This window comes from Aquarana catesbeiana, linkage group LG05 (genome assembly GCF_042186555.1).
Source record: "Aquarana catesbeiana isolate 2022-GZ linkage group LG05, ASM4218655v1, whole genome shotgun sequence".
Taxonomy (NCBI): Eukaryota; Metazoa; Chordata; class Amphibia; order Anura; family Ranidae; genus Aquarana; species Aquarana catesbeiana.
In genome coordinates, this window is record NC_133328.1 from 646,147,898 (window position 1) to 646,170,011 (window position 22,114).

At 46.4% G+C, this 22,114-nt stretch overlaps 1 protein-coding gene across 1 annotated transcript in view; it reads right to left on the minus strand.

Annotated features, from left to right (window-relative positions):
* LOC141145647 (uncharacterized) overlaps positions 1 to 14,865 on the minus strand; it is a 48,867-nt gene extending 34,002 nt beyond the window's left edge. Inside the window, exon 1 of the mRNA XM_073632484.1 lies at positions 14,744 to 14,865. Coding sequence (XP_073488585.1) covers positions 14,744 to 14,813 — 70 coding nt within the window. The 5' untranslated portion in view covers positions 14,814 to 14,865. The remainder of the gene's footprint in view (positions 1 to 14,743) is intronic.
* Positions 14,866 to 22,114: the final 7,249 nt, after the last annotated feature.

The following is a 22,114-nucleotide window of genomic DNA, read 5'->3' on the forward strand; positions in this document are numbered from 1 at the left end:
GTGGGGGTCCCCCTAAATTCCATACCAGGCCCTTCAGGTCTGGTATGGACATTAAGGTGAACCCTGCGCCAAAATTTTAAAAAAAATGGCGTGGGGGTCCCCCTAAAAATCCATACCAGACCCTTATCCGAGCACGCAACCTGGCAGGCCGCAGGAAAAGAGGGGGGGACGAGAGAGCGCCCCCCCTCCTGAACCGTACCAGGCCACATGCCCTCAACATTGGGAAGGTGCTTTGGGGGGCTACCCCCTCTTTTCCTGCGGCCTGCCAGGTTGCGTGCTCGGATAAGGGTCTGGTATGGATTTTTGGGGGGACCTCATGCCATTTTTAAAAAAAATTTTGGCGCGGGTTTCTCCTTAATATCCATACCAGACCTGAAGGGCCTGGTATGGAATTTAGGGGGACCCCCACGCATTTTTTTTTAAATTTTGGTTCGGGGTTTCCCTGTGGGGAAATTCCATGCTGTTTTTATCAACAAACTTTTATGTGTATTGCCGGACCGACAATTCATTATAGCCGGCACTAGCAATAGTAGTTTTGCATGACTTTTTTTCCTTTAGAAATGTCATTTTGCTCTCGGACTGCTCTTAGCACGGGAAACATGCGCCCCTTTACAAGCATACTATAGACACCCCCCAGGTATGAAGTTTAAAGCAATATTTCACTTTTATTGTTTCATTTTAAGCATTATTAAAATAACTGCTCCCTAAAAAACGGCCGTGTTAAATTTTTTTTTTGCATTGATCCATGTCCCCTGGGGCAGGACCCGGGTCCCCAAACACTTTTTATGACAATAACTTGCATATAAGCCTTTAAAATTAAGGAATAGGTGCGCCTCTGAGAAATTATCATATCACGGCCGTGTCTCTCCCCTTACTACACAGGGACAGTGCGATCGCCGTGGAGATACAGCGCAGCCCTGCCATCCGGCCGGACGTCCTTCTCCCCCTCTCTTTATTTTGACATTTATGCCATTATGGGACTTATCCTTCCCTTGTTATTGGACTGCTGACACCATCTTCCAGGGGCATTGTATTACACCGGTGTGTGTATGTGCTCAGCCATCTGCACCCCTGCCTGCCTGGACTTGATTGTACTTCAGTCACATCGATACAGCTTCTGTTTACAGTCCTGCATTTCTCAGCTCTCCAGTCCTCACCATGTTCCTGTACATGACTTCTTCTACCTACATGTGAGTGGATATTTTGTTTGAAATAAATTGTTTATGATAATTTCTCAGAGGCGCACCTATTCCTTGTTTTTCTCAGCTATTGGAACTCGCTTTTGGTTTCTTGGTGGCTGCCCTGACTGAGATAGCGTTTTTTTTACTAGTGTACACATCCGTACATCTACATTCCTGCACAATTGGGTACTACATGTAAGGTATCTGCACATTGCGCCTTGTTACTTGTTTAGCCTTTAAAATTAGCACTTTTGATTTCTCCCATAGACTTTTAAAGGATGTTCCGAGGCTTTTGAATTTGCCGCGAACACCCCAAATTGTTTGCTGTTCAGCGAACGGGCGAACTGACACTGTTTGAGTCGAACTCATGTTCAACCCGAATATAAAGCCCATCCCTACATACTCCTGATCATAGTCTCTATGCTGTGCTGTATGGTACATACTGTACCTTTTCATGTTGTTTCCTGTACATGTTTATGGCTACTGCACCCTGTATGATATGCACTTCTCTGCACTGCACAATACATACTCCTGAGTCCTGTACTCTGTGTGTTTCACTTTTCTAAACCTTGCGCCTTCTGCGATACACAGTTCTGAGCCTTGATCACACCCACTATTTGGCAACCGCGTAATTTTCACCTCTAAAGGAAAGTGTGGCTGGGGGCGGGGTTGTGGGTGTGGTAGGGGCGGGGTTGTGGGTGTGGCCGGGGTGGGGCTTTGGCTGGGGAGGGTGAGTTCCAGCACCTATTTTCTGAGAAAAAAAGCCCTGAACAGGCATATGGGCGTGCCTGTACGTCCCTGCCTTTCAGCGGGGGGGGGGCCCCGATGCCTGCGCCGGTTGGCTTCCTTCCAGGAGCGAGCCGTGATGAGGGCGAGGCCACCAATTTATAGCCACCCCCTCACGATCGCTCCTGGCGACTGAAAGGCTTCCTCTGCTTCTGTAACTGTAAACAGAAGCAGAGGAAGTGATGTCACTCTCCTCGTGTTGGTCTTTTAGTCCGGCACTAAGGAGAGAATACATCTCACAGTAAGTGCACCAACAGTACACTGACACCAGTACACGTAGGCACACTTTTCACCCCCCCCCCCCCCCCGATCACCCCCTGCACCCCCAGTCACAATGTCACCGATTGCAGTGTTCATTTTTTTACTGATCACTGCATTTGGTGTCATTTGTGACTGTAAAAAGTGTTAGGGCAGTTAGTGGTAGGCCCCTTTAGGTCTATGGTACCCCCCTAAGCAAGGTTTAACCCCTTGATTGCCCCCCAGTTAACCCTTTCACCCCCTGTTGCCAGTGTCACTAAGCGATCTTTTTTCTGATCGCTGTATTATTGTCACAGGTGACGCTAGTTAGCCAGGTAGGTATTTAAGTTCGCCGTCAGCGTTTTATAGCATCAGGTACCCCCATATACTACCTAATAATAAAGGTTTTAACCCCCTGATTGCGCCCTAGTTAACCCTTTCACCAGTGATCACCGTATAAGTGTTACGGGTGACGCTGGTTAGTTAGTTAGTTTTTTATAGTGTCAGGGCACCCGCCGTTTATTACCCAATAAAGGTTTAACCCCCTGATCACCCAGCTGGTGACATCAGTTAGGTTTTAGGTCTGCGTCGCCCCAGGCAGCGTCAGATTAGTGCCAGTACCGCTAACACCCACAAACCCAGCATACACCTCCCCTAGAAGTATAGTATCTGAACAGATCGATATCTGATCTGATCTGATCTGATCAGATCTATACTAGCGTCCCCAACAGTTTAGGGTTCCCAAAAACGCAGTGTTAGCGGGATCAGCCCAGATACCTGCTAGCACCTGCGTTTTGCCCCTCCACCCGGTCCGGCCCAGCCCACCCAAGTGCAGTATCGATCGATCACTGTCACTTACAAAACACAACACACATAACTGCAGAGTTCGCAGAGTCATGTCTGATCCTTGCGATCGCTAACAGTTTTTTTGGTAGCATTTGATACAGTTGCTGACAGCCTAGGAACTTTTTTGCCTGTGAGTCTCACTACTGTACCAGTAAATTTAGAGCCCAAAATGGCAAATCAAAGGTACACTAGTGAAGAGGCCTACACGTTTCTGAGCATGACAGATAGTGAAGAGGAAGTCACTCATCTGTCAAGTTCAGGCTCAGAATACGATCCTGTAGAGAACAGCGGCTCCATGACAGATAGCTCTGACGACGGAGTTGTGGTCCCTGCCAAGGTCAGGCGTACCAGACCCCAAACTTCTTCTTCTGTCCTTGAAGTGCAAGAACCGCAGGGCTCTCGTATGGAGCAGAGCAGTACTAGCGCCGCTATTCCTTCTGGTGAACTGGCAAGCACCAGCGGCCTAGTACACCCTGGTCCTATATCCATCACTGCAGTATCACGTGGTGATGTGGCGAGTCCCATAAGTGCAGTTCAAGCTGGTGAGGTGGCAAGCACAAGTAGTGTCCCGCTGCCACCAAGAAGACGAACACAGGCCCGTCGTGCCCATAGTGCCCTTCCTGCTGCATTCGCCGATCCTAATTGGGAACCCACCACTTCTGCAGCACCCGTACTTCCCCCATTCACTGGCCAACCCGGCATTCAGGTGGAAAAAGTTGATTTTACGTCACTTGATTTTTATTCGCTGTTTTTCACCAAAGATTTCTATAGATCTATTGTGGACCAAAGCAATTTGTATGCTGGTCAACACATCGCCACTATTCCCCAGTCCTCCCTTGCCAGAGATTGGAAATCATTTACGATTTCCGAATTTAAGATCTTTCTGGGCCTTTCCCTCAACATGGGCATAAATAAAAAGAGTGAGTTGCGGTCATATTGGTGCACTGACACAGTTTACCATATGCCCGTGTTCTCTGCTTCCATGGCCAGGGCTATGATACGAGCAGATTTTGCGGTTCATGCACTTCAACAACAATGAACTCTGTCGTCCTCGTGGAGACCCTGCATACGATCAGCTCTACAAAATTCGGCCCCTCGTAAACCACTTCAACAAACGTTTTGCAGACTTGTTTACTCCCCATCAAGTTGTCTGCGTTGATGAGTCCCGGATTAAGTTTTCTGGCCGCTTGTCTATCAAACAGTACCTTCCCAGCAAGCGTGCCAGATACGGGGTCAAGATGTATAAGCTCTGTGACAGGTCCACAGGCTATACATGTAGTTTTATGGTTTACGAGGGCAAAGATAGTAACGTAGAGCCGGAGAACTGCCCAGACTACATAGGAAGCGCTGGCAAGATTGTGTGGGACTTGGTGTCACCCTTATTCGGAAAGGGGTACCACTTATATGTGGACAACTATTACACGAGCGTGCCACTTTTTAGTCACTTGTTTGATCAGCAGATTGGAGCATGTGGCACCGTGCGATCTAATCACCGGGGCTTTCCCCAGCGGCTTGTAGATTCCCATCTTAGGCTGGGGGAGAGAGCCTGCTTGCAGTGTAATAATTTGCTCGCTATGAAGTGGAGGGACAATAAGAATGTTTTCGTTCTCACCTCCCTTCATGCAGACACGACGACCCAAATTACTACGGCGACTGGTGTTGTGGAGAAACCCCTCTGTGTCCACGAAGATAACCAAAATATGGGAGGGGTGGACCTCAACGACCAGTGAAATATTCCTTTAAATATCGTACCTGGGGGGTGTCTATAGTATGCCTGTAAAGTGGCGCGTGTTTCCCGTGCTTAGAACAGTCTGACAGCAAAATGTCATTTTTAAAGGAAAAAAAGTCATTTAAAACTGCTTGCGGCTTTAATGTAATGTCGGGTCCTGGCAATATGGATGAAAATCAGTGAGACAAACGGCATGGGTACCCCCCAGTCCATTACCAGGCCCTTTGGGTCTTGTATGGATATTAAGGGGAACCCCGCACCCAAATTAAAATAAGGAAAGGTGTGGGGCCACCAGGCCCTATATACTCTGAACAGCAGTATACAGGCAGTGCAAACAAGACAGGGACTGTAGGTTTATTGTTAAGTAGAATCTGTTTGTAATTTTGAACGGGTACATTTTTAACGTGTTTAGCTCCAGCCAAAAAATTTTTTTAAGCTTTTTGGAAAACATAGGGAAGGGTTATCACCCCTGTGACATTTGTTTTGCTGTCTGTCCTCCTCTTCAGAAGATTTCACCTCACTTTTTGTCCCAATGACAAATGTTTTTTGAAAATTTGGGTTTTTTTGTGGATCAAGGATTGGTGATAAAGCATCAGCGGAAAGGAGAAATGTTTTTCCCATATTATCTCTTACAGGAGAGAATTTCCCTTCCTAGGGGTAGATTTCATCTCACTTCCTGTTGTCTCCTTCCGTTTGCAAGTAGGATGTTTGAAAGTAGGGGCCTGCCCTATATACTGAGCAGAAATTTGGGCCTTAGGTGTTGTTGTGGCCACAACACTGTAAGCCCTCACAGGGCCCTGCTGTGAAATATTAGATCAAGAATTGTAATTACATGCCCCTGTTGAACAAGGGCAGAAAAATTGGGCCTTTGGTGGTGGTGGTGGTGCTGGTGCCACAACACTGTAAGTCCTCACTCGCACTTGGTGGGCGCAGAAATGGGCCCTGCTGTGAAATATTAGATCAAGAATTGTAATTACATGCCCCTGTTGAACAGGGGCTGAAAAATTAGGCCTTAGGCACTGGTGCTGGTGCCACAACACTGCAACCCCTCACAGATACTCTAGTTGGAATGCAGAAACGAGCCCTGCTGCAAGTATTGCTTAAAAAATTGTAATTACACGCTCCTGTTAAACAGGGGCTGAAAAATTGGGCCTTAGGCACTGGTGATGGCGCCCAGAACCAAAAATGTTCTTACAAGCTATCAGCGTGGTCATTGAGGAGGGAGAGGATAATTACTCAGGGATAGTCACTCAGCATCAGCATAGGCAGTCTTTGAAGGGATCTGAGATTTCAAAAAAAATTATTCAGTTACATCAGCATCAGGTGCTTGGTAGCTGGTGGTGATCCAAGACTGATTCATTTTTATGAAGGTCAGTCGATCGACCGAGTCGGTGGACAGACGCACCCTGTGATCGGTTACAAAGCCTCCAGCAGCACTGAATGTGCGTTCCGAAAGAACGCTGGATGCAGGACAGGCCAGTAGCTCAATTGCACACTGTGCAAGCTCTAGCCAGTGATCCATCCTCAACCCAATAACCCAGAGGATTTTCGGTGGGAAAGGTGTCCAAATCAGATCTTGCCCCTAGGTATTCCTGCACCATGTAAAACAGACGCTGGCGATGGTTGCTGGAACCGATTATACCTTGGGGCTGTGGAACAAAAAATTGCCTGAACGCATCGGTCAGACGGCCACCTTCTCCACCGCTCCTTCTTTGACTGACCGAAGCCTCAGCAACACGTTGTCCAGAAACTGGAGTTTGTCACCTCCCAGTCTCTGGGAACGCGTTGCACAGACCTTTCTGCAAGGCCTCCCGAAGATGTTTCATCCTCTGCTCCCTCTGCGATGGCAAGATAAGGTCCGCAACCTTACCCTTGTAACGTGGATCAAGGAGGGTTGCCAGCCAGTATTGGTCCTTCTCCTTGATACCACGAATACGAGGATCCTTACGCAGGCTTTGCAGGATCAGGGAGGCCATGCAGCGTAGGTTTGCTGAGGCATTCGGTCCGGAGTCCTCTGGGTCACTAAGGACGACATGGTCTGCAGCCACCTCCTCCCAGCCACGCACAAGTCCATGTGTTTCTTGGGACTGATCCCTTAAAGACTGCTGCTGATGCTGAGTGCCAGGTTCCCACCTCCATACTGACACAATCTTCTTCCTCCTCCTCCTCCTCCTCGTCCTCTTCCTGTGTGATCGGCGGGCACGCAGGAACACTGTCTGGATAAAGGGGGCCTTGAGAGCTAAGGAAGTCCTCCTCTTCCTGCCTCTGTTCTGCCTCAAGTGCCCTGTCCATTATTCCACGCAGCGTGTGCTCCAACAGGTGGACAAGGGGGACAGTGTCACTGATGCATGCACTGTCACTGCTCACCATCCTCGTGGCCTCCTCAAATGGTGTCAGGACAGTGCATGCATCCCTGGTCATGGCCCACTGGCGTGGGGAAAAAAAACAAGCTCCCCTGACCCTGTCCTGGTGCCATAGTCACACAGGTACTCATTGATGGCCCTCTGCTGCGTGTGCAGCCGCTGCAGCATGGCCAACGTTGAGTTCCACCTGGTGGGCATGTCACAGATTAGGTGGTTCTTGGGCAGGTTAAACTCCTTTTGGAGGTCCGACAGCTGAGCACTGGCATTATATGACCGGCGGAAATGCACACAGACTTTCCTGGCCTGCCTCAGGACATCCTGTAAGCCCGGGTACCTGCCCAAGAACCGCTGCACCACCAAGTTAAGGACGTGAGCCAAACAGGGCACATGGGTCATTTGTCCCTGTCAGAGGGCAGAGAGGAGGTTGGTGCCATTGTCGCAAACCACCATTCCTGCCTTAAGTTGGCGTGGCGTCAACCACCTCTAAACCTGCCCCTGCAGAGCTGACAGAACCTCTGCCCCAGTATGGCTCCTTTCCCCCAAGCACACCAGCTCAAGCACCGCATGGCATTTTTTGGCCTGCGTACTTGCGTAGCCCCTTGAACGGCTACGGAGCACCGCTGGTTCCAAGGACAAAGCACAGGAAGAGGCCATGGAGGAAGAAGAAGAGGAGGGGGTGGAGGAGAGAGGTGTGTCACAATCATTAGTAGTGGCATTTTGGAGGCGTGGTGGCGGAACAACCTCCAACACTACTGCACCTTGTCCTGCATCCTTCCCAGCTGCCAGCAGAGTCACCCAATGCGCCGTGAAACTTAGGTAACGTCCCTGTTCATGCCTGCTGGACCATGAGTCAGCGGTAATATGCACCGTACCGCTGACCGCCCTGTCCAGCGAGGCATGGACATTGCCTTCCACATGCCGGTAGAGAGCCGGAATCGCCTTCCGTGAGAAAAAGTGGCGTTTGGGTACCTGCCACTGAGGAACCGCACATTCCACAAACTCATGGAAGGGGGCAGAGTCTACCAACTGAAAAGGCAGCAGTTGAAGTGCTAGCAATTTTGCCAAGCTAGCATTCAACCGCTGGGCATGTGGATGGCTGGGAGCAAACTTCTTTCGGTGGTGCAGCAGCTGGGGCAGGGAAATTTGCCTGGTACAATCTGACGTCGGTGTACCGAAAGCAGATTGCCCACAAGTATTTGGCTGTGACACACCTAATTCTACACCTTCATTCCTCTCAGTGCAGGTCTCAGAGAGGACTGAAGGTATAGTGGGGTTGGAGATCTCAGCTGATGAGGAGCAAGGAGAGGTCCTCTTTGTTCTTTGGTGTGGGTCTTTTAGATACGCTTGCCAACGAACTGCATGGCAGGTCAACATATGTCTGGTCAAGCATGTGGTACCCAAGCGGGAGATGTTTTGGCCACGCGAGATACGCTTGAGACATATGTTGCAAATAGCAGCGGTGCGATCTGATGCACTCGTCTCAAAAAAGGCCCACACCAAAGAACTTTTTGAATAACGCGCAGAGACTGCAGTGCCCTGCACATGTGGAGCTTTGGGGTGTGATGCAGTCAGTGTGCTGCCCTTAGGCTGGCCCCTGGAGGGCATCCTGCCTCGTTGGTGATGTGCCGCCTCCTCCTCCTCTCTCCTATCAGGCACCCACGTTGAGTCAGTGACCTCATCATCCCCTCCCTCCTCATCACTGGAGCAAACCTGGCAGTATGCTGCAGCAGGGGGAGCATGACTGCCAGGTTGCTGTCCTTCTTGGGCACCCCCTCTGCCCGTGCTCATGTTACTGCCTTCATCGAGCTCAGTATCATCATCAGAGCCTTCCAAACGCTGGGCATCCTCCTAGAGCATGTACCCAACACTGTGGTCAAACAGTTCGAGGGACTCCTCAGGAGGACATGGTGGGGCTAGGGAAGGGGTCACTGATGACATTGAGCCGAGGGAAAAGGCCGCTGCTTTGCCAGACAAAGTACCCTGAGCATGGGTGAGAGAGGATGAGGAGGATGAGGACGGCTTGGTCATCCACTCGACCAAGTCTTCCGCATGCTGCGGCTCAACATGGCCGGCTGCCGAAAAAAAGGCCAAGCGTGTCCCACGGCCACGTGCTGATGAGGATGCACCGTCTCCACGACCAGCACTAGACACAGAGCCTGCTTGCCCTCTTTTATTGGCTTGTGACTGTCTGCCTCTCCTTCTTGGCCTTCCAGACATACTAATGGCCTGTAGCTGCACTAAGCTGGGATATATATATATATATATATATATATATATATATACTGATACTGCAGCTAGCAAAATCAACTGCCTGCCTGTAGTATGAGAACACCACCAACCTTCTACAGGTAGCTTTAGCTGAACACTGTGCAGAGCTCGCAAAAAAATAACTTGTAGGTTTAGCTGAACACTGTGAGCAGGACGCACCACACTAACTTGTAGTTTTAGCTGAACACTGTGAGCAGGATGCACCGCACTAACTTGTAGTTTTAGCTGAACACTGTGAGCAGGACGCACTGCACTAACTTGTAGCTTTAGATGAACACTGTGCAGAGGTCTCACTACACTAACTTGTAGTTTTAGCTGAACACTGTGAGCAGGACGCACTACACTAACTTGTAGCTTTAGATGAACACTGTGCAGAGTTCGCAAAAAAATAACTTGTAGGTTTAGCTGAACACTGTGAGGAGGACGCACCACACTAACTTGTAGTTTTAGCTGAACACTGTGAGCAGGACGCACTACACTAACTGTAAATAGTCTAGCTGCCTGACTGTGGTACTAATAGGATCAAAAGAACACCAGCAATTTTCTTCAGGTAGCTGTAAATACTGTAATAAGACAAGCCTGCCTGTCAGTAGGAAGATAACAGGAACGGATCTAGCTAAACTGAATACAGTGTATATATATATATATATATATATATATATGCAACACCTGGGATGCATATATATACGCAATACACTGTAAGTGCAGCTAACTCACTGACTGTCCTGCCTAATCTAGCTAACTCAAATGAAATTACACTGTCCCTCTGTCTATCTATGTATCTCAACGCCGGAACACACACTACACAGGGCCGCCGTGCAGGCGGCCTTATATAGTGTGGGGTGTGTTCTAAACCCCCTGAGCCATAATTGGCCAAAGCCACCCTGGCTTTGGCCAATTACAGCTCTCTCTACCGACGGCGCTGTGATTGGCCAAGCATGCGGGTCATAGTGCATGCTTGGCCAATCATCAGCCAGCAATGCACTGCGATGCCGCAGTGAATTATGGGCCGTGACGTGCCACACGAATTTGGCGCGAACGGCCCATATCGTTCAGAATTTGGCGAATGACCGAACAGCCAATGTTCGAGTCGAACATGGGTTCGACTCAAACACGAAGCTCATCCCTAGTTGCGGGGTGTCAGACTGACACCCTGCAACAATGATCGCCGCGATGCGTGTCCCCCGGGGACGCGCAGCGGCTCAATATCCTGCGGACGTCATATGACATCCAGTCAGGATATTGAAACCACTTTGCCGCCGTCATTCTGCTATATGGCGGGCGGCAAGTGGTTAATCAAAAATTTGGGCAATATAGTGTGTTTTAGTGCATTTAAATAAAAAAAGTGTGTTTTTTCCAAAAAAAGATGCATTTGAAAAATCGCTGTGCAAATACTGTGTGAAAAAAAAATGCAACACCTACCATATTAATTTGTAGGGCCTTTGCTTTAAAAAAATATATAATTTTTGGGGGTTCAAAGTAATTTTCTTGCAAAAAAAAAAAAATTTCATGTAAACAAAAAGTGTCAGAAATGGCTTTGTCTTCAAGTGGTTAGAAGAGTGGGTGATGTGTGACATAAGCTTCTAAATGTTGTGCATAAAATGCCAGGACAGTTCAACCTCCCGCCCCCAAATGACCCCATTTTGGAAAGTATACACCCCAAGCTATTTTCTGAGAGGCATGTCGGGTATATGGAATATTTTATATTGTGACACAAGTTTCTGGAAAATTGTTATTTTTTATTTATTTATTTATTTTTACAGAAAGTTGTCACTAAATAATATATTGCTCAAACATGCCATGTGCATATGTGAAATTACACCCCAAAATACATTCTGTTGCTTCTCCTGAGTACGGGGATACCACATGTGTGAGACTTTTTTGGAGCCTAGCCGCGTACGAGACCCCGAAAACCAATCAGCGCCTTCAGGGTTTCTAAGGGTGTAAATTTTTGATTTCACTCCTCACTACCTATCACAGTTTCGGAGGCCATGGAATGCCAAGATGGCACAAAACCCCCCCAAATGACCCCATTTTGGAAAGTAGACACCCCAATCTATTTGCTGAGAGGTATAGTGAGTATTTTGCAGACCTCTCTTTTTGTCACAAAGTTTTGAAAATTGGAAAAAGAAAAAAAAAAAAACATTTTTCTTTTCTTTCTTAATATTCAAAAACAAATGAGAGCTGCAAAATACTCACCATGCCTCTCAGCAAATAGCTTGGGGTGTCTACTTTCCAAAATGGGGTCATTTGGGGGGGTTTTGTGCCATCTTGGCATTCCATGGCCTCCGAAACTGTGATAGGCAGTGAGGAGTGAAATCAAAAATTTACGCCCTTAGAAATCCTGAAGGCAGTGATTGGTTTTCGGGGCCCCGTACGCGGCTAGGCTCCCAAAAAGCCCCACACATGTGGTATCCCCGTACTCAGGAGAATCAGCAGAATGTATTTTGGGGTGCAATTCCACATATGGCCATGACACGTTTAAGCAATATATCATTTAGTGACAACTTTTTGTACATTTTTTTTTTTTGTCATTATTCAATCACTTGGGACAAAAAAATTAAATATTCAATGGGCTCAACATGCCTCTCAGCAATTTCCTTAGGGTGTCTACTTTCCAAAATGGGGTCATTTGGGGGAGTTTTGTACTGATCCTGCCATTTTAGCACCTCAAGAAATGAGATAGGCAGTCATAAACTAAAAGCTGTGTATATTCCAGAAAATGTTTGTAGACGCTATAACTTTTGCGCAAACTAATAAATATACACTTATTGACTTTTTTTTACCAAAGATATGTGGCTGAATATATTTTGGCCTAAATGTATGACTAAAATTGAGTTTATTGGATTTTTCTTATAACAAAAAGTAGAAAATATAATTTTTTTTCAAAATTTTCGGTCTTTTTCCGTTTATATCGCAAAAAATAAAAATTGCAGAGGTGATCAAATTCCATCAAAAGAAAGTTCTATTTGTGGGAAAAAAAGGACGCAAATTTCGTTTGGGTACAACATTGCATGACCGCGCAATTACCAGTTAAAGCAGCGCAGTGCCAAATTGTAAAAAGTGCTCTGGTCTTTAGGCTGCCAAATGGTCCGGGGATCTGAAGTGGTTAAACTGACAAATATGCGGTCGTGCGACTCTGTACCCAATTGCCCCCCCCCCCCCGAAAATATCACCGACTAGACAGACACAGACATTTTTTGAGATACAGTGCTGCGTTACTTTAACTGACTGACAATTGTGCAGTTGCGTGACGCTGTACCCAAGTAAAATGGATGTCCTTTTTTTCCCACAAATAAAGCTTTCTTTTGGTGGTATTTGATTTTATTTTTTGCGAATATAAACAATCAATATTTTTTACTTTTTGCTATAAAAAAATGTCTTCATCAGTTTAGACCAATATATATTCTACATATTTTTGGTAAAAAAAAACTGCAATAAGCGTATATTGATTGGTTTTGCACAAAAGTTATAGCGTCTACAAAATAGGAGATAGATTTATGGCATTTTTATTTATTTATTTTCTACTAGTAATGGTGACAATAAGTGATTTTTCGCGGGACTGCAGTGTACAGACGGAAGCACTCGAGTGGAGTGTGAGGGGGATCCATTACAGGCCGGCCACTTTGGCTGCTCTGCGCTATAACCTATTTGTTGGGTGAATTTGCCCTTAACCTCCCTGGTGGCAATCCCGAGTGTGGCTCAGGGTGAATTTTCATTACCAAAAGTGGAAACCCGAGTCCACACTTGGAATTGCATCCCAGGATCCTGCAATGTCTCCCCGCTGTGTGTGCGAGCTGTGTCCTCCGCCGGATCTATCACAGTGCCGAGCTCCGTACCCTGCAAGTGTCGCGGAAAACACAAAACACATACAGTAATGTAATCTGTAAGATTACAATGTACTGTATCAAATTATTTAACCTTCCTTTTGTCCCCAGTGGTCTGTCCCGTGCCCCCCTGCATGCAGTTTTATATTATAAATACTGTTCTTTCTGCCTGGAAACTGGAGATTGTCCATAGCAACCAAAAAGTGTCTCTTTACATCAAAAGCGGTTGTAGACCAGCTAGAAAACAGCGATAATGAATTAGAATCACTTGCAGAATTGAGTGATAGAGATTTATGGGGAAATCCGTCATAAAACACTGAAAGTAACGACGGCGACAATTCTGCAACTGAGCAAATTTTAGCGTTTTTGATTTGATTACATTATTGAATAATTTTTATTATTATTATATTATTATTTGTTATAATTATTTATAGTTATTTATTATATTATAATTTATGATTTTGTGTTTCAAACTTTATCACACCCGGGATGTCTACTAGACTCTTGGTGGACAGATATAAGTGAGTTATTCCTAAGAATTACAGGACTACAATATAAAACGCCAAATTTCCATGCAAAATAATTGTCCCGCTTCCAGCATCAAAAATCTGAATTAATCATCCCGCCAGGGAGGTTAAAGGCACAAAGGAGTTTTTGATGAAAAGGTTTAAAATAATAATGTTAGTAATAAAATCAGAGAATTATCATAGGTATGTGCAGCTTATTGCATTAAGGTGTTCGCCCCAAAGCTCAAACACACATACCTTTCTCTGCAGCCTTCGTGAATGAATGGGAAGTGCTCTGTGCTGAGCAGCTTCCTGTTCATTCACAAACTGAAGCGTAGCAAACACTTTACTGTGCTTCAGTTATAAATGGACACAGTGAGCGAGTATGTTCCTTGTGTTCATTTATAAAAGAAAGGGGCCGATAAATTACATATTTACTAGCCCCTTCCCCCACTCTCCATCCTGAAACATCCCGCACATTAGCCAGGGGAGAGGAGAGAAGGAAAGCCACCAGCACTTTGGGGCAGGGTCCAACATGGGGGGAAGCCTGGGCAGTAGGGGGAATTGGCACCGCTTGTAGTGATTAGGGTGTGCCCAGGCACACCCGGCACGCCCCCTGCATACGCCTATGAGAAGTATAATAAATAGACTGGATGTAGACCTTATTTAAGGACTCCATAAAAACAAACCTACTGGAAGATTTTTTAATTTAGGAATGATTTGTAGTCATTGGTATCGAATTCAGATGTGATCAATAAATAGGGAATAGGAAAAGCATATTTGTTGGACCCCAAAATTAATAAAGTCTTATTACTCAGGATATAAAATGTCACAAATTTCACACTGGACCCAAATGAAGGGAAACCACCAACAATGTGACTAATAAAAACTCATCACCCCTCTGTTATTTTGTATTTAATCTACAGGTGTCTTCACCGGCCATGGATCTATAATTTCCCCCTACAATACCCCCCCCCCACATAATAATATGTAGTCATACCTTTCCCTGGAGCACCAGCCATGGTCTGTGCGTTGTGTTTGCTTCCTTCTTTTCCTGGAGCACCAGCCATGGTCTCTGTGTTGTGTTTGCTTCCTCCTTTCCCTATAGCACCAGCCGTGGTCTCTGTGTTGTGTTTGCTTCCTCCAGAGTCCGGGCTCCTCTCTTATATACTCTTAATCCTCTTTCACTTTCTGTACAACAAGACTTCTGTCAGCAAAAAATTAAGCATTTTTTTTTTCTTGGAAATAACACTGAGATTGTGCTTCTCTCTCCATGAATGATGAATGTAAAGAGTACAATAAAAAAAACAACACTGCAACTATCACTATCAGAGTAATCCTTTATGATTGGTTCAGATCAAGATTCACAAGATGTGGGTCTAGAATTACACCCAAAAAATAGAGCCAGTCCAGATATAGAACATTCTAAAATGCGGGTTGCTGTAGTATTTCATTCTCATACATTGAATACTGTGTTTTATCCCCAAATTACCTAATCTACCTTAAAGTATAACTAAGGGCAAAACTTTTTCTTTTTAGTTATCAATGGTGTGAAGAAGAATTAGAACATCTGTGAGGTTTTTATTGCTGGCTGTGCTCCCATTAGGAAGATTCACCTTCTCTGCTTGTCCCCTTCAGATCTGGTACAGATTTTAAGAGGGATGCCACTCAAAAATATGTGAGATCCCCTGAAAAATCCATGACAGACCCTTAATCTGAGCATGCAAAATGGCAGGCCAGGAAAGGAGGGACAAGCTTGCACTTCCCCCTCCTGACCCATAGCAGGCCACAAGCCCTCAACATGGGGGTGCCTTCCTTAGCAATCGACAGCCGGATGCTGTCATGCTTTTCCATGTTGAATGCCCTAAATGTTTGACGGTCAGACAAACGTCCAAACAGCCAGGGTTTCAGCTTGAACTAACATTTGGATCGACTAAGCTCATCCCTACCTGGCACCCAGTACCCATTTCATATAGGTTAATCCAGGGCTGCTTTTAGAAATTACAGGTCCCTATATAGCCTATCCGACAGGGCAACCCCCCCCCCCCCCCCACACCTCTCCAAAACTATATATTCACAAAAAATACACGGAAATCAATGTTAGCGGACACAAACATAACATCCAATTCCTGCTAAATCTAAAAGATTAAACTGTATTGAGTCACTAAAGTTCTCTGTTCATATGAGGTATTGGGGCTCATTCACATGGGTAATGTGGCCTGTGCAGTGTGAATCAGTGTTTTTTTTTTTTAAATAAATTTTTAAAAATATTTTTTTATTTTTTTTTCAACGCTGGTGGGGGGTGTCAGGACTGGGCTCTCAGCCCTCCCTTCTCAGTGCTCAGGTTTCTCAGCTAATTGCCAGTACTGATTGTTCCACAGTGGCTCACCTGGTGATCATTTCCTGCTCATCAGTCCTGCCTACAGCCAGCCCCTTCTGGATATTTAAACTGCCTGCTTCATTCCTTCCATGCCTTTGCCAAACATATCTGGAGACGCTCTGTTTCTGTTCTGTGTGTTCCTGTTGAAGACTTGCCTGGCTGATGTCCCTTCTGGTTCCTGATCCTGTCTGCTGCCTCTGACTATGCTGATCTCTGGCTTCCCGGTTTACTGGCTTGTTCTGAGTACACGCTTTGGCTACCGTACCGTAAATTTCTGGGTTATGTCCCCCCCAAAGCACCTTGTCCTCATCCCCGCAACCCTTGCCCAGTGGTTGTGGGGGTCTGCGGGTGGAGGGCTTTTTGGAACCTGAAAGCCACCTTTAACAAGGGGGCCCCCAGATCCCACCCCCCCTATGTGAATGGGTATCGGGTACATTGTACCACTACCCATTCACCAAAAAAAGTGTCAAAAAAGTAAAAAAAAGGAGACAGTTTTTGACAATTCCTTTAAAAAAAAAAAAAAGTGTCCTGCAATGTATATCCATCTTCAATCAAGGAACCGACGGACCTGAAAAATAGAAAAAACGAAAATACTCCACCTCCATGGAATGACCCCGCCCCCCTTTAAAGGCACATGATGTCAGAAGGGGCGGGGTCACTTGGTTACTTCACTGGGTGGCCCCGCCCTTTCCTATATAACAGCTGTCACAGCCAAGAGACAGCAGTCGGCAGGACACCTCCCATCGAGGCAGAGGTTTTTTTTATTTTTTTCCATTCTTCGGATTTGTCGGCGCCATGAAGATGGATGGACATCGCAAGTTACTTTTTTTTTTTTCTTTTTTCTTTTTTAATAAAGGACTTGTCAAAAACTGTGTATTGTGGTTTTTGCCTTTTGACACTTTTTTTGGTGATTGGGTAGGGGGTACAATGTACCCGATACCCATCTACATAAGAGGGACGGGATCTGGGGGCCCCGTTGTTAAAGGGGGTTTCCAAATTCCGATAAGCCCCAGGCCCGCAGACCCCCACAACCACTGGGCAAGGGTCATGGGGATGAGGCCCTTGTATCCATCAACATGGGAACAAGCTGCTTTGGGAGGGACCCCAAAGCACCCTCCCCATGTTGAGGACACGTGGCCTGGTATGGTTCACTATATACTCTGCACTGTATTATATATACTACACTGACTGCACTATATACTCTGAACTGCAGTATATATACTATACGGACTGCACTATATACTCTGCAGAAAAATTGTGCCTTTTGGTTTTGATGGTGCCACAAACTGTAACCCCTCGCAGTTACTCTTGCTGGGCGCAGGAATGGGCCCTGCTGTTAAATATTATTTCCAAAATTGTAATTACATGCCCCCTGTTAATCAGGGGCAGAAAAAATGGGCCTTGGGTGTTGGTGGTGCCCTAAACCAAAAATAATGTTGGAAGCTAGCATCATCAAGATTGAGGAGGAATAGGATAGGCAGCATAGGCAGTCTTCAAGAGATCCCAGATCCATAGCAAATTCAATCAGTTACATCAGCATCAGGTGCTTGATAGCTTCTGATCCATTTTTATAAATCTGAGCCTATCAATTTAGTCTGTGGACAGGCGCACTCTTTGATCCATTACAAACCCTCCAGCAGCACTGAATGTGCGTTCAAAAAGCACGCTGGATGCAGGACAGGCCAGTAGCTCGATTCCATATTGAGCAAGTTCTGCCCAGTTCATCCTCAAGACCCAGTAACCCAGTGGATGCTCTGTTGGAAAGGTGTCCAAGTCTGCTCTTGCCCCAAGATATTCCTGCACCATGTAATGCAGACGCTGGCGATGGTTGCTTGAACCTATCAGACCTTGGCGCTGAGGACTGAAAAAATTGTTTAAAGGCATCGGTCAGCCGGCCATCCTCTCCACTGCTCTTCCTCTGACTGAACGAAGCTTCAGAAACACGTTGTCCAGCACCAGGAAATTGTAACCTCCCAGGGTCTGGAAAGGCATTACACAAATTTTTCTTCAAGGCCTCCTGAAGATGTTTCATCCTCTGCTCCCTCTGCAAAGGCAGGATAAGTTTTGCAACTTTACCCTTGTAACGTGGATCAAGAAGGGTTGCCAGCCAGTAATGATCCCTGTCCTTGATACCATGAATCCTAGGGTCCTTTTGCAGGCTTTGCAGAACCAGGGAGGCCATTCAGCATAAGTTTGCAGAGGCATTCGATTATGAGTCCTCTGGGTCAATAAGGAACACATTATCCGTAACTACCTCCTCCCAGCCACGTACAACTCCTTTGGTTTCTGGGGACTGAAAACCATCCCTTGAAGACTGCTGCTGAGTGTTATCCTCCATGTCCATGCTGACACAATCCTCCTCCTCCTCTTCTTCCTGTGTGTTTGGTGGCCCCGCAGCAATGCTATCTGGATAAAGGGGACCTTGGGAGGAAAGGAAGTCCTCCTTTTCCTCCCGCTGTTCTGCCTCAAGTGCCCTGTCCATTATTCATGAAGTGTGTGCTCCAACAGGAAGACTAGAGGTATAGTATAACTGATGCATGCGTTGTCGCTGCTCACTATCCTTGTGGCCTCCTCAAAAGGTGACAGGAACTTTTTTTTTTTTAAAGGGTAAATTTTATTCCGATTTTCAAAAATGGTGTACAATTATATTCCATAGTGCATATTCACATGTAGTATAACATTAACAACAATCAATCATAACTTTGTAGCATATGATCAGAATATGTGCATCATGTCATACATCCACTGCATCTTATCAATAAAGTAAACCTACTGCAATATTATTAACCAAGCTTTGTGTTTCGTTCGTGTCACACTATACTTTCAAAAAAACATAATAACTTATGGCTATTTCAGCAAAGGCTCATCTGCAGCATGTTCATAGCCATCTTATTCCTACTACAACAATTCGTCGGCAGTGGCGAGGTGGCGGCCCGTCCATAGGTGGAGCCTGGGCGCCGCCCCCCCCCCTCCAGGAAGTGTAAAAAAAAAATGTCAAAAAAAAAAAAAAACAATTTTTAAAGCTGGCCCTTTAAAAAAAAAATACACAAAAAGGTCCTTAAGTGCACTGTGTTCGGACACGAGGTTGCATACGTGGCGCTTCATTTGCGGGCGTTTAGCCCGCCTTGCGGCGCTTCCTTAAGCGCCGAGTAGCTTCCGCTAGGCCCTAGTATCTATTACTAGGGTCGGGCGGTTTGATTGACATCTTAGTATGATGTCACTTCCTGTTGCTCTCCAATTGCGCCCAGGAGAGAGAAGCAGGAAGTATGAGAACAACGGACCTCTCCACAGGAGACACCGCTGGAGAGGACAACACACAGCAAGGTAAGTAACCGGGGGAGGGGGGTTTTGATGGTGACACACTCTGCAATCTGGTGACACATGCTGCAATCTAGTGACACATGCTGTAATTTGGTGACACATGCTGCTGCAATTTGGTGACACATGCTGCTGCAATTTGGTGGTGACACATGCTGCTGCAATTTGGTGGTGACACATGCTGCTGCAATTTGTGGTGACACATGCTGCTGCAATTTGGTGGTGACACATGCTGCTGCAATTTGGTGGTGACACATGCTGCTGCAATTTGTGGTGACACATGCTGCTGCATTTGGTGGGACACAGGCTGCATTTTATGTGACACAGGCTGCATGTAAGGAGGGACTCCGCTGGGGACACCCGATGGCAACTGGTGGCAGGCGACGTGGCTAGTGACATGCTCAGGGCTCCCACTTATTCTGCATTATAGTGAGTTGAATGATTTCATTTTATATTACAATGTAATAATAGAAATAATGCGCTTCAATCATCCTGACACCATAACAACCATGGTGTCGGGATGATTGAAGCGCTAACACCAGGTGTTTGGAGTATCTTTATCTGCTGATTGTTAAACTTTCTAGAATACACATATTTCTATTGTTGTGTAGGATCTGGGCCTGTTGTCCCTTCATCCCTCTCTCCCTCTCCCTCCATCCCTCGTTTATCTCAGACACTAACCACACCACCTTAGAGCCATGCCCACTATTTCGCTGAAACCACGCCCATTTTCACCAAGTGGGAGGGGTCAAAAAGGAAGGGCGGGGCCTGGTGCCCCCCCATCCTAAAACTTCACCAGCCGCCACTGTTCGTCGGCTATTACACCTCTACAGTATGTCTCCTGATACATATTTTATCCAACCCGCCCATACTTTCTCAAACTTCCTAGGGCAACCACTAGCAGCACAGGTTAATTTGTACATTGGCAATGCTTTGTTAATAAGTGTCACTCAATTCTGAAGAGATGGAGAGACCGGGTTCCTCCATCTAAGGGCCAATGCTTTCTTAGCATAGCAAAAGACTATTCTTAGTAGGGTTTTCTGCGAGTTAGATATCTCTTCCTCCTCCATGTCTCCCAGAAGACACCTGGCTGGAGAATAGATGTTTGGAAGGGCCAGGGTATCTTCCAGATATTTCAGGACTGCCTTCCAAAATCTCCCCACCAGGGGGCACTGCCACACCATATGGAAGAAGTCTCCCATTGCTTCCCTGCAACAAGGGCATTCTTGTGATTCCTGCCTACCCATTTTATGCAGACACGTTAGGGTATATTCTGTGTAGTTAAACTGTAACAATTTATCTCTAGCTGAGATCATTGAGGGCAGCAGTGATTCCAGGGCCTCAGACCATGACGCCTCCGTGAGTGATGGTATTAGGGTTGCCACCTTTTCTTCAAGCCAAACCCAAACACTTTAGTGGCCTGGGACACCTTTGGGTGCCCCAAGGAGAGTAGTAATGTGGTACGCATAGCGTGCTGCAGCGAACAGTAGGTGTAGCCAAATTGCTCATGCTGACATCATTGGCCTGCCCCCAGACAGCTGTCCACAGCTCCCGGATGGCAACAGATATGTGTGTGACTATCTTGGTTACTTGGTGAGCCACAGCCCAGTCTGAATAATGTGTCCGGGTTTTAGTCCGCCTGAAACCTGGACACAAGTTTCAAAACCCGGACTGTCCGGGTGAATCCTGGACAGGTGGCAACCCTAGATGGTATATCCTCCTTCCATTGTGCAGCCACCCTCTCCATCCTAGGAGAAAAGGATGTCAGCAGGGTGAAATAATATTTTGAAATTAGTTTTGAGTGATCTTCTTCAGATATAAATTTTTCCATACTGGATGGGGAAAGCACCACCTCCCCCCTACCAAACTGCGCTGTTGCTGCATGACGCAGCTGAAGGTAGCGGAAGAACGCATTTGGTATCTTATATTCCGTCTTTAAGTCTGTGAAAGATCTAAAGGTCCTGTCCCTAAACAGTTGATGGGCATATTTGACTCCGTAGTTGGCCCAACATGCTCCATCTGGGATCTTGTAGATTTCGCTGAGCTGAGGGTTGTGCCATAAAGGGGCATGGGGAGGTGGTTAGGCTGGTGCCCCCTACTCTAGTGTTACACATATGGAATATTCTATAGGAAAGTTTCAATATGCCCACTCCGTGATCAGGATACGGACCCTTTCTATATAATAAATTAATCAACACCTCGTATGAGTGGACCTGGGCTGCCTGAGTGGCCACCGAGACAATGTCCATTTTTGGAAAGCCCCACCAATGGACATGCATTAACTGGGACGCAGATCGTAACACTGCAGGTTTGGTAATGCCAAACCTCCCGCTCGTAACGGTAAAAATTTTGAATCCAAGGACACTGTGCATGCAAGTGCATGCATCCTTGATCAGTAGCCACTGGCGTGGCGAAAAGAAGCCAAGCTCCCCTGACCCTGTACTGGTGCCATAATCACACAGGTACTCATTGATGGCCCTCTGCTGTGTGTGCAGCCGCTGCAGCATTGCCAATGTTCAGTTTTACCTGGTGGGCATGTCACAAATTAGGCGGTTGGTGGGCAGCTTGCTTTCCCTTTGAATGTCAGCAAGCTGAGCACTGGCATTATATGACCAGTGGAAATGACCACAGACTTTTCTGGCCTGCCTCAGGAGATCTTGTAAGCCTGGGTAC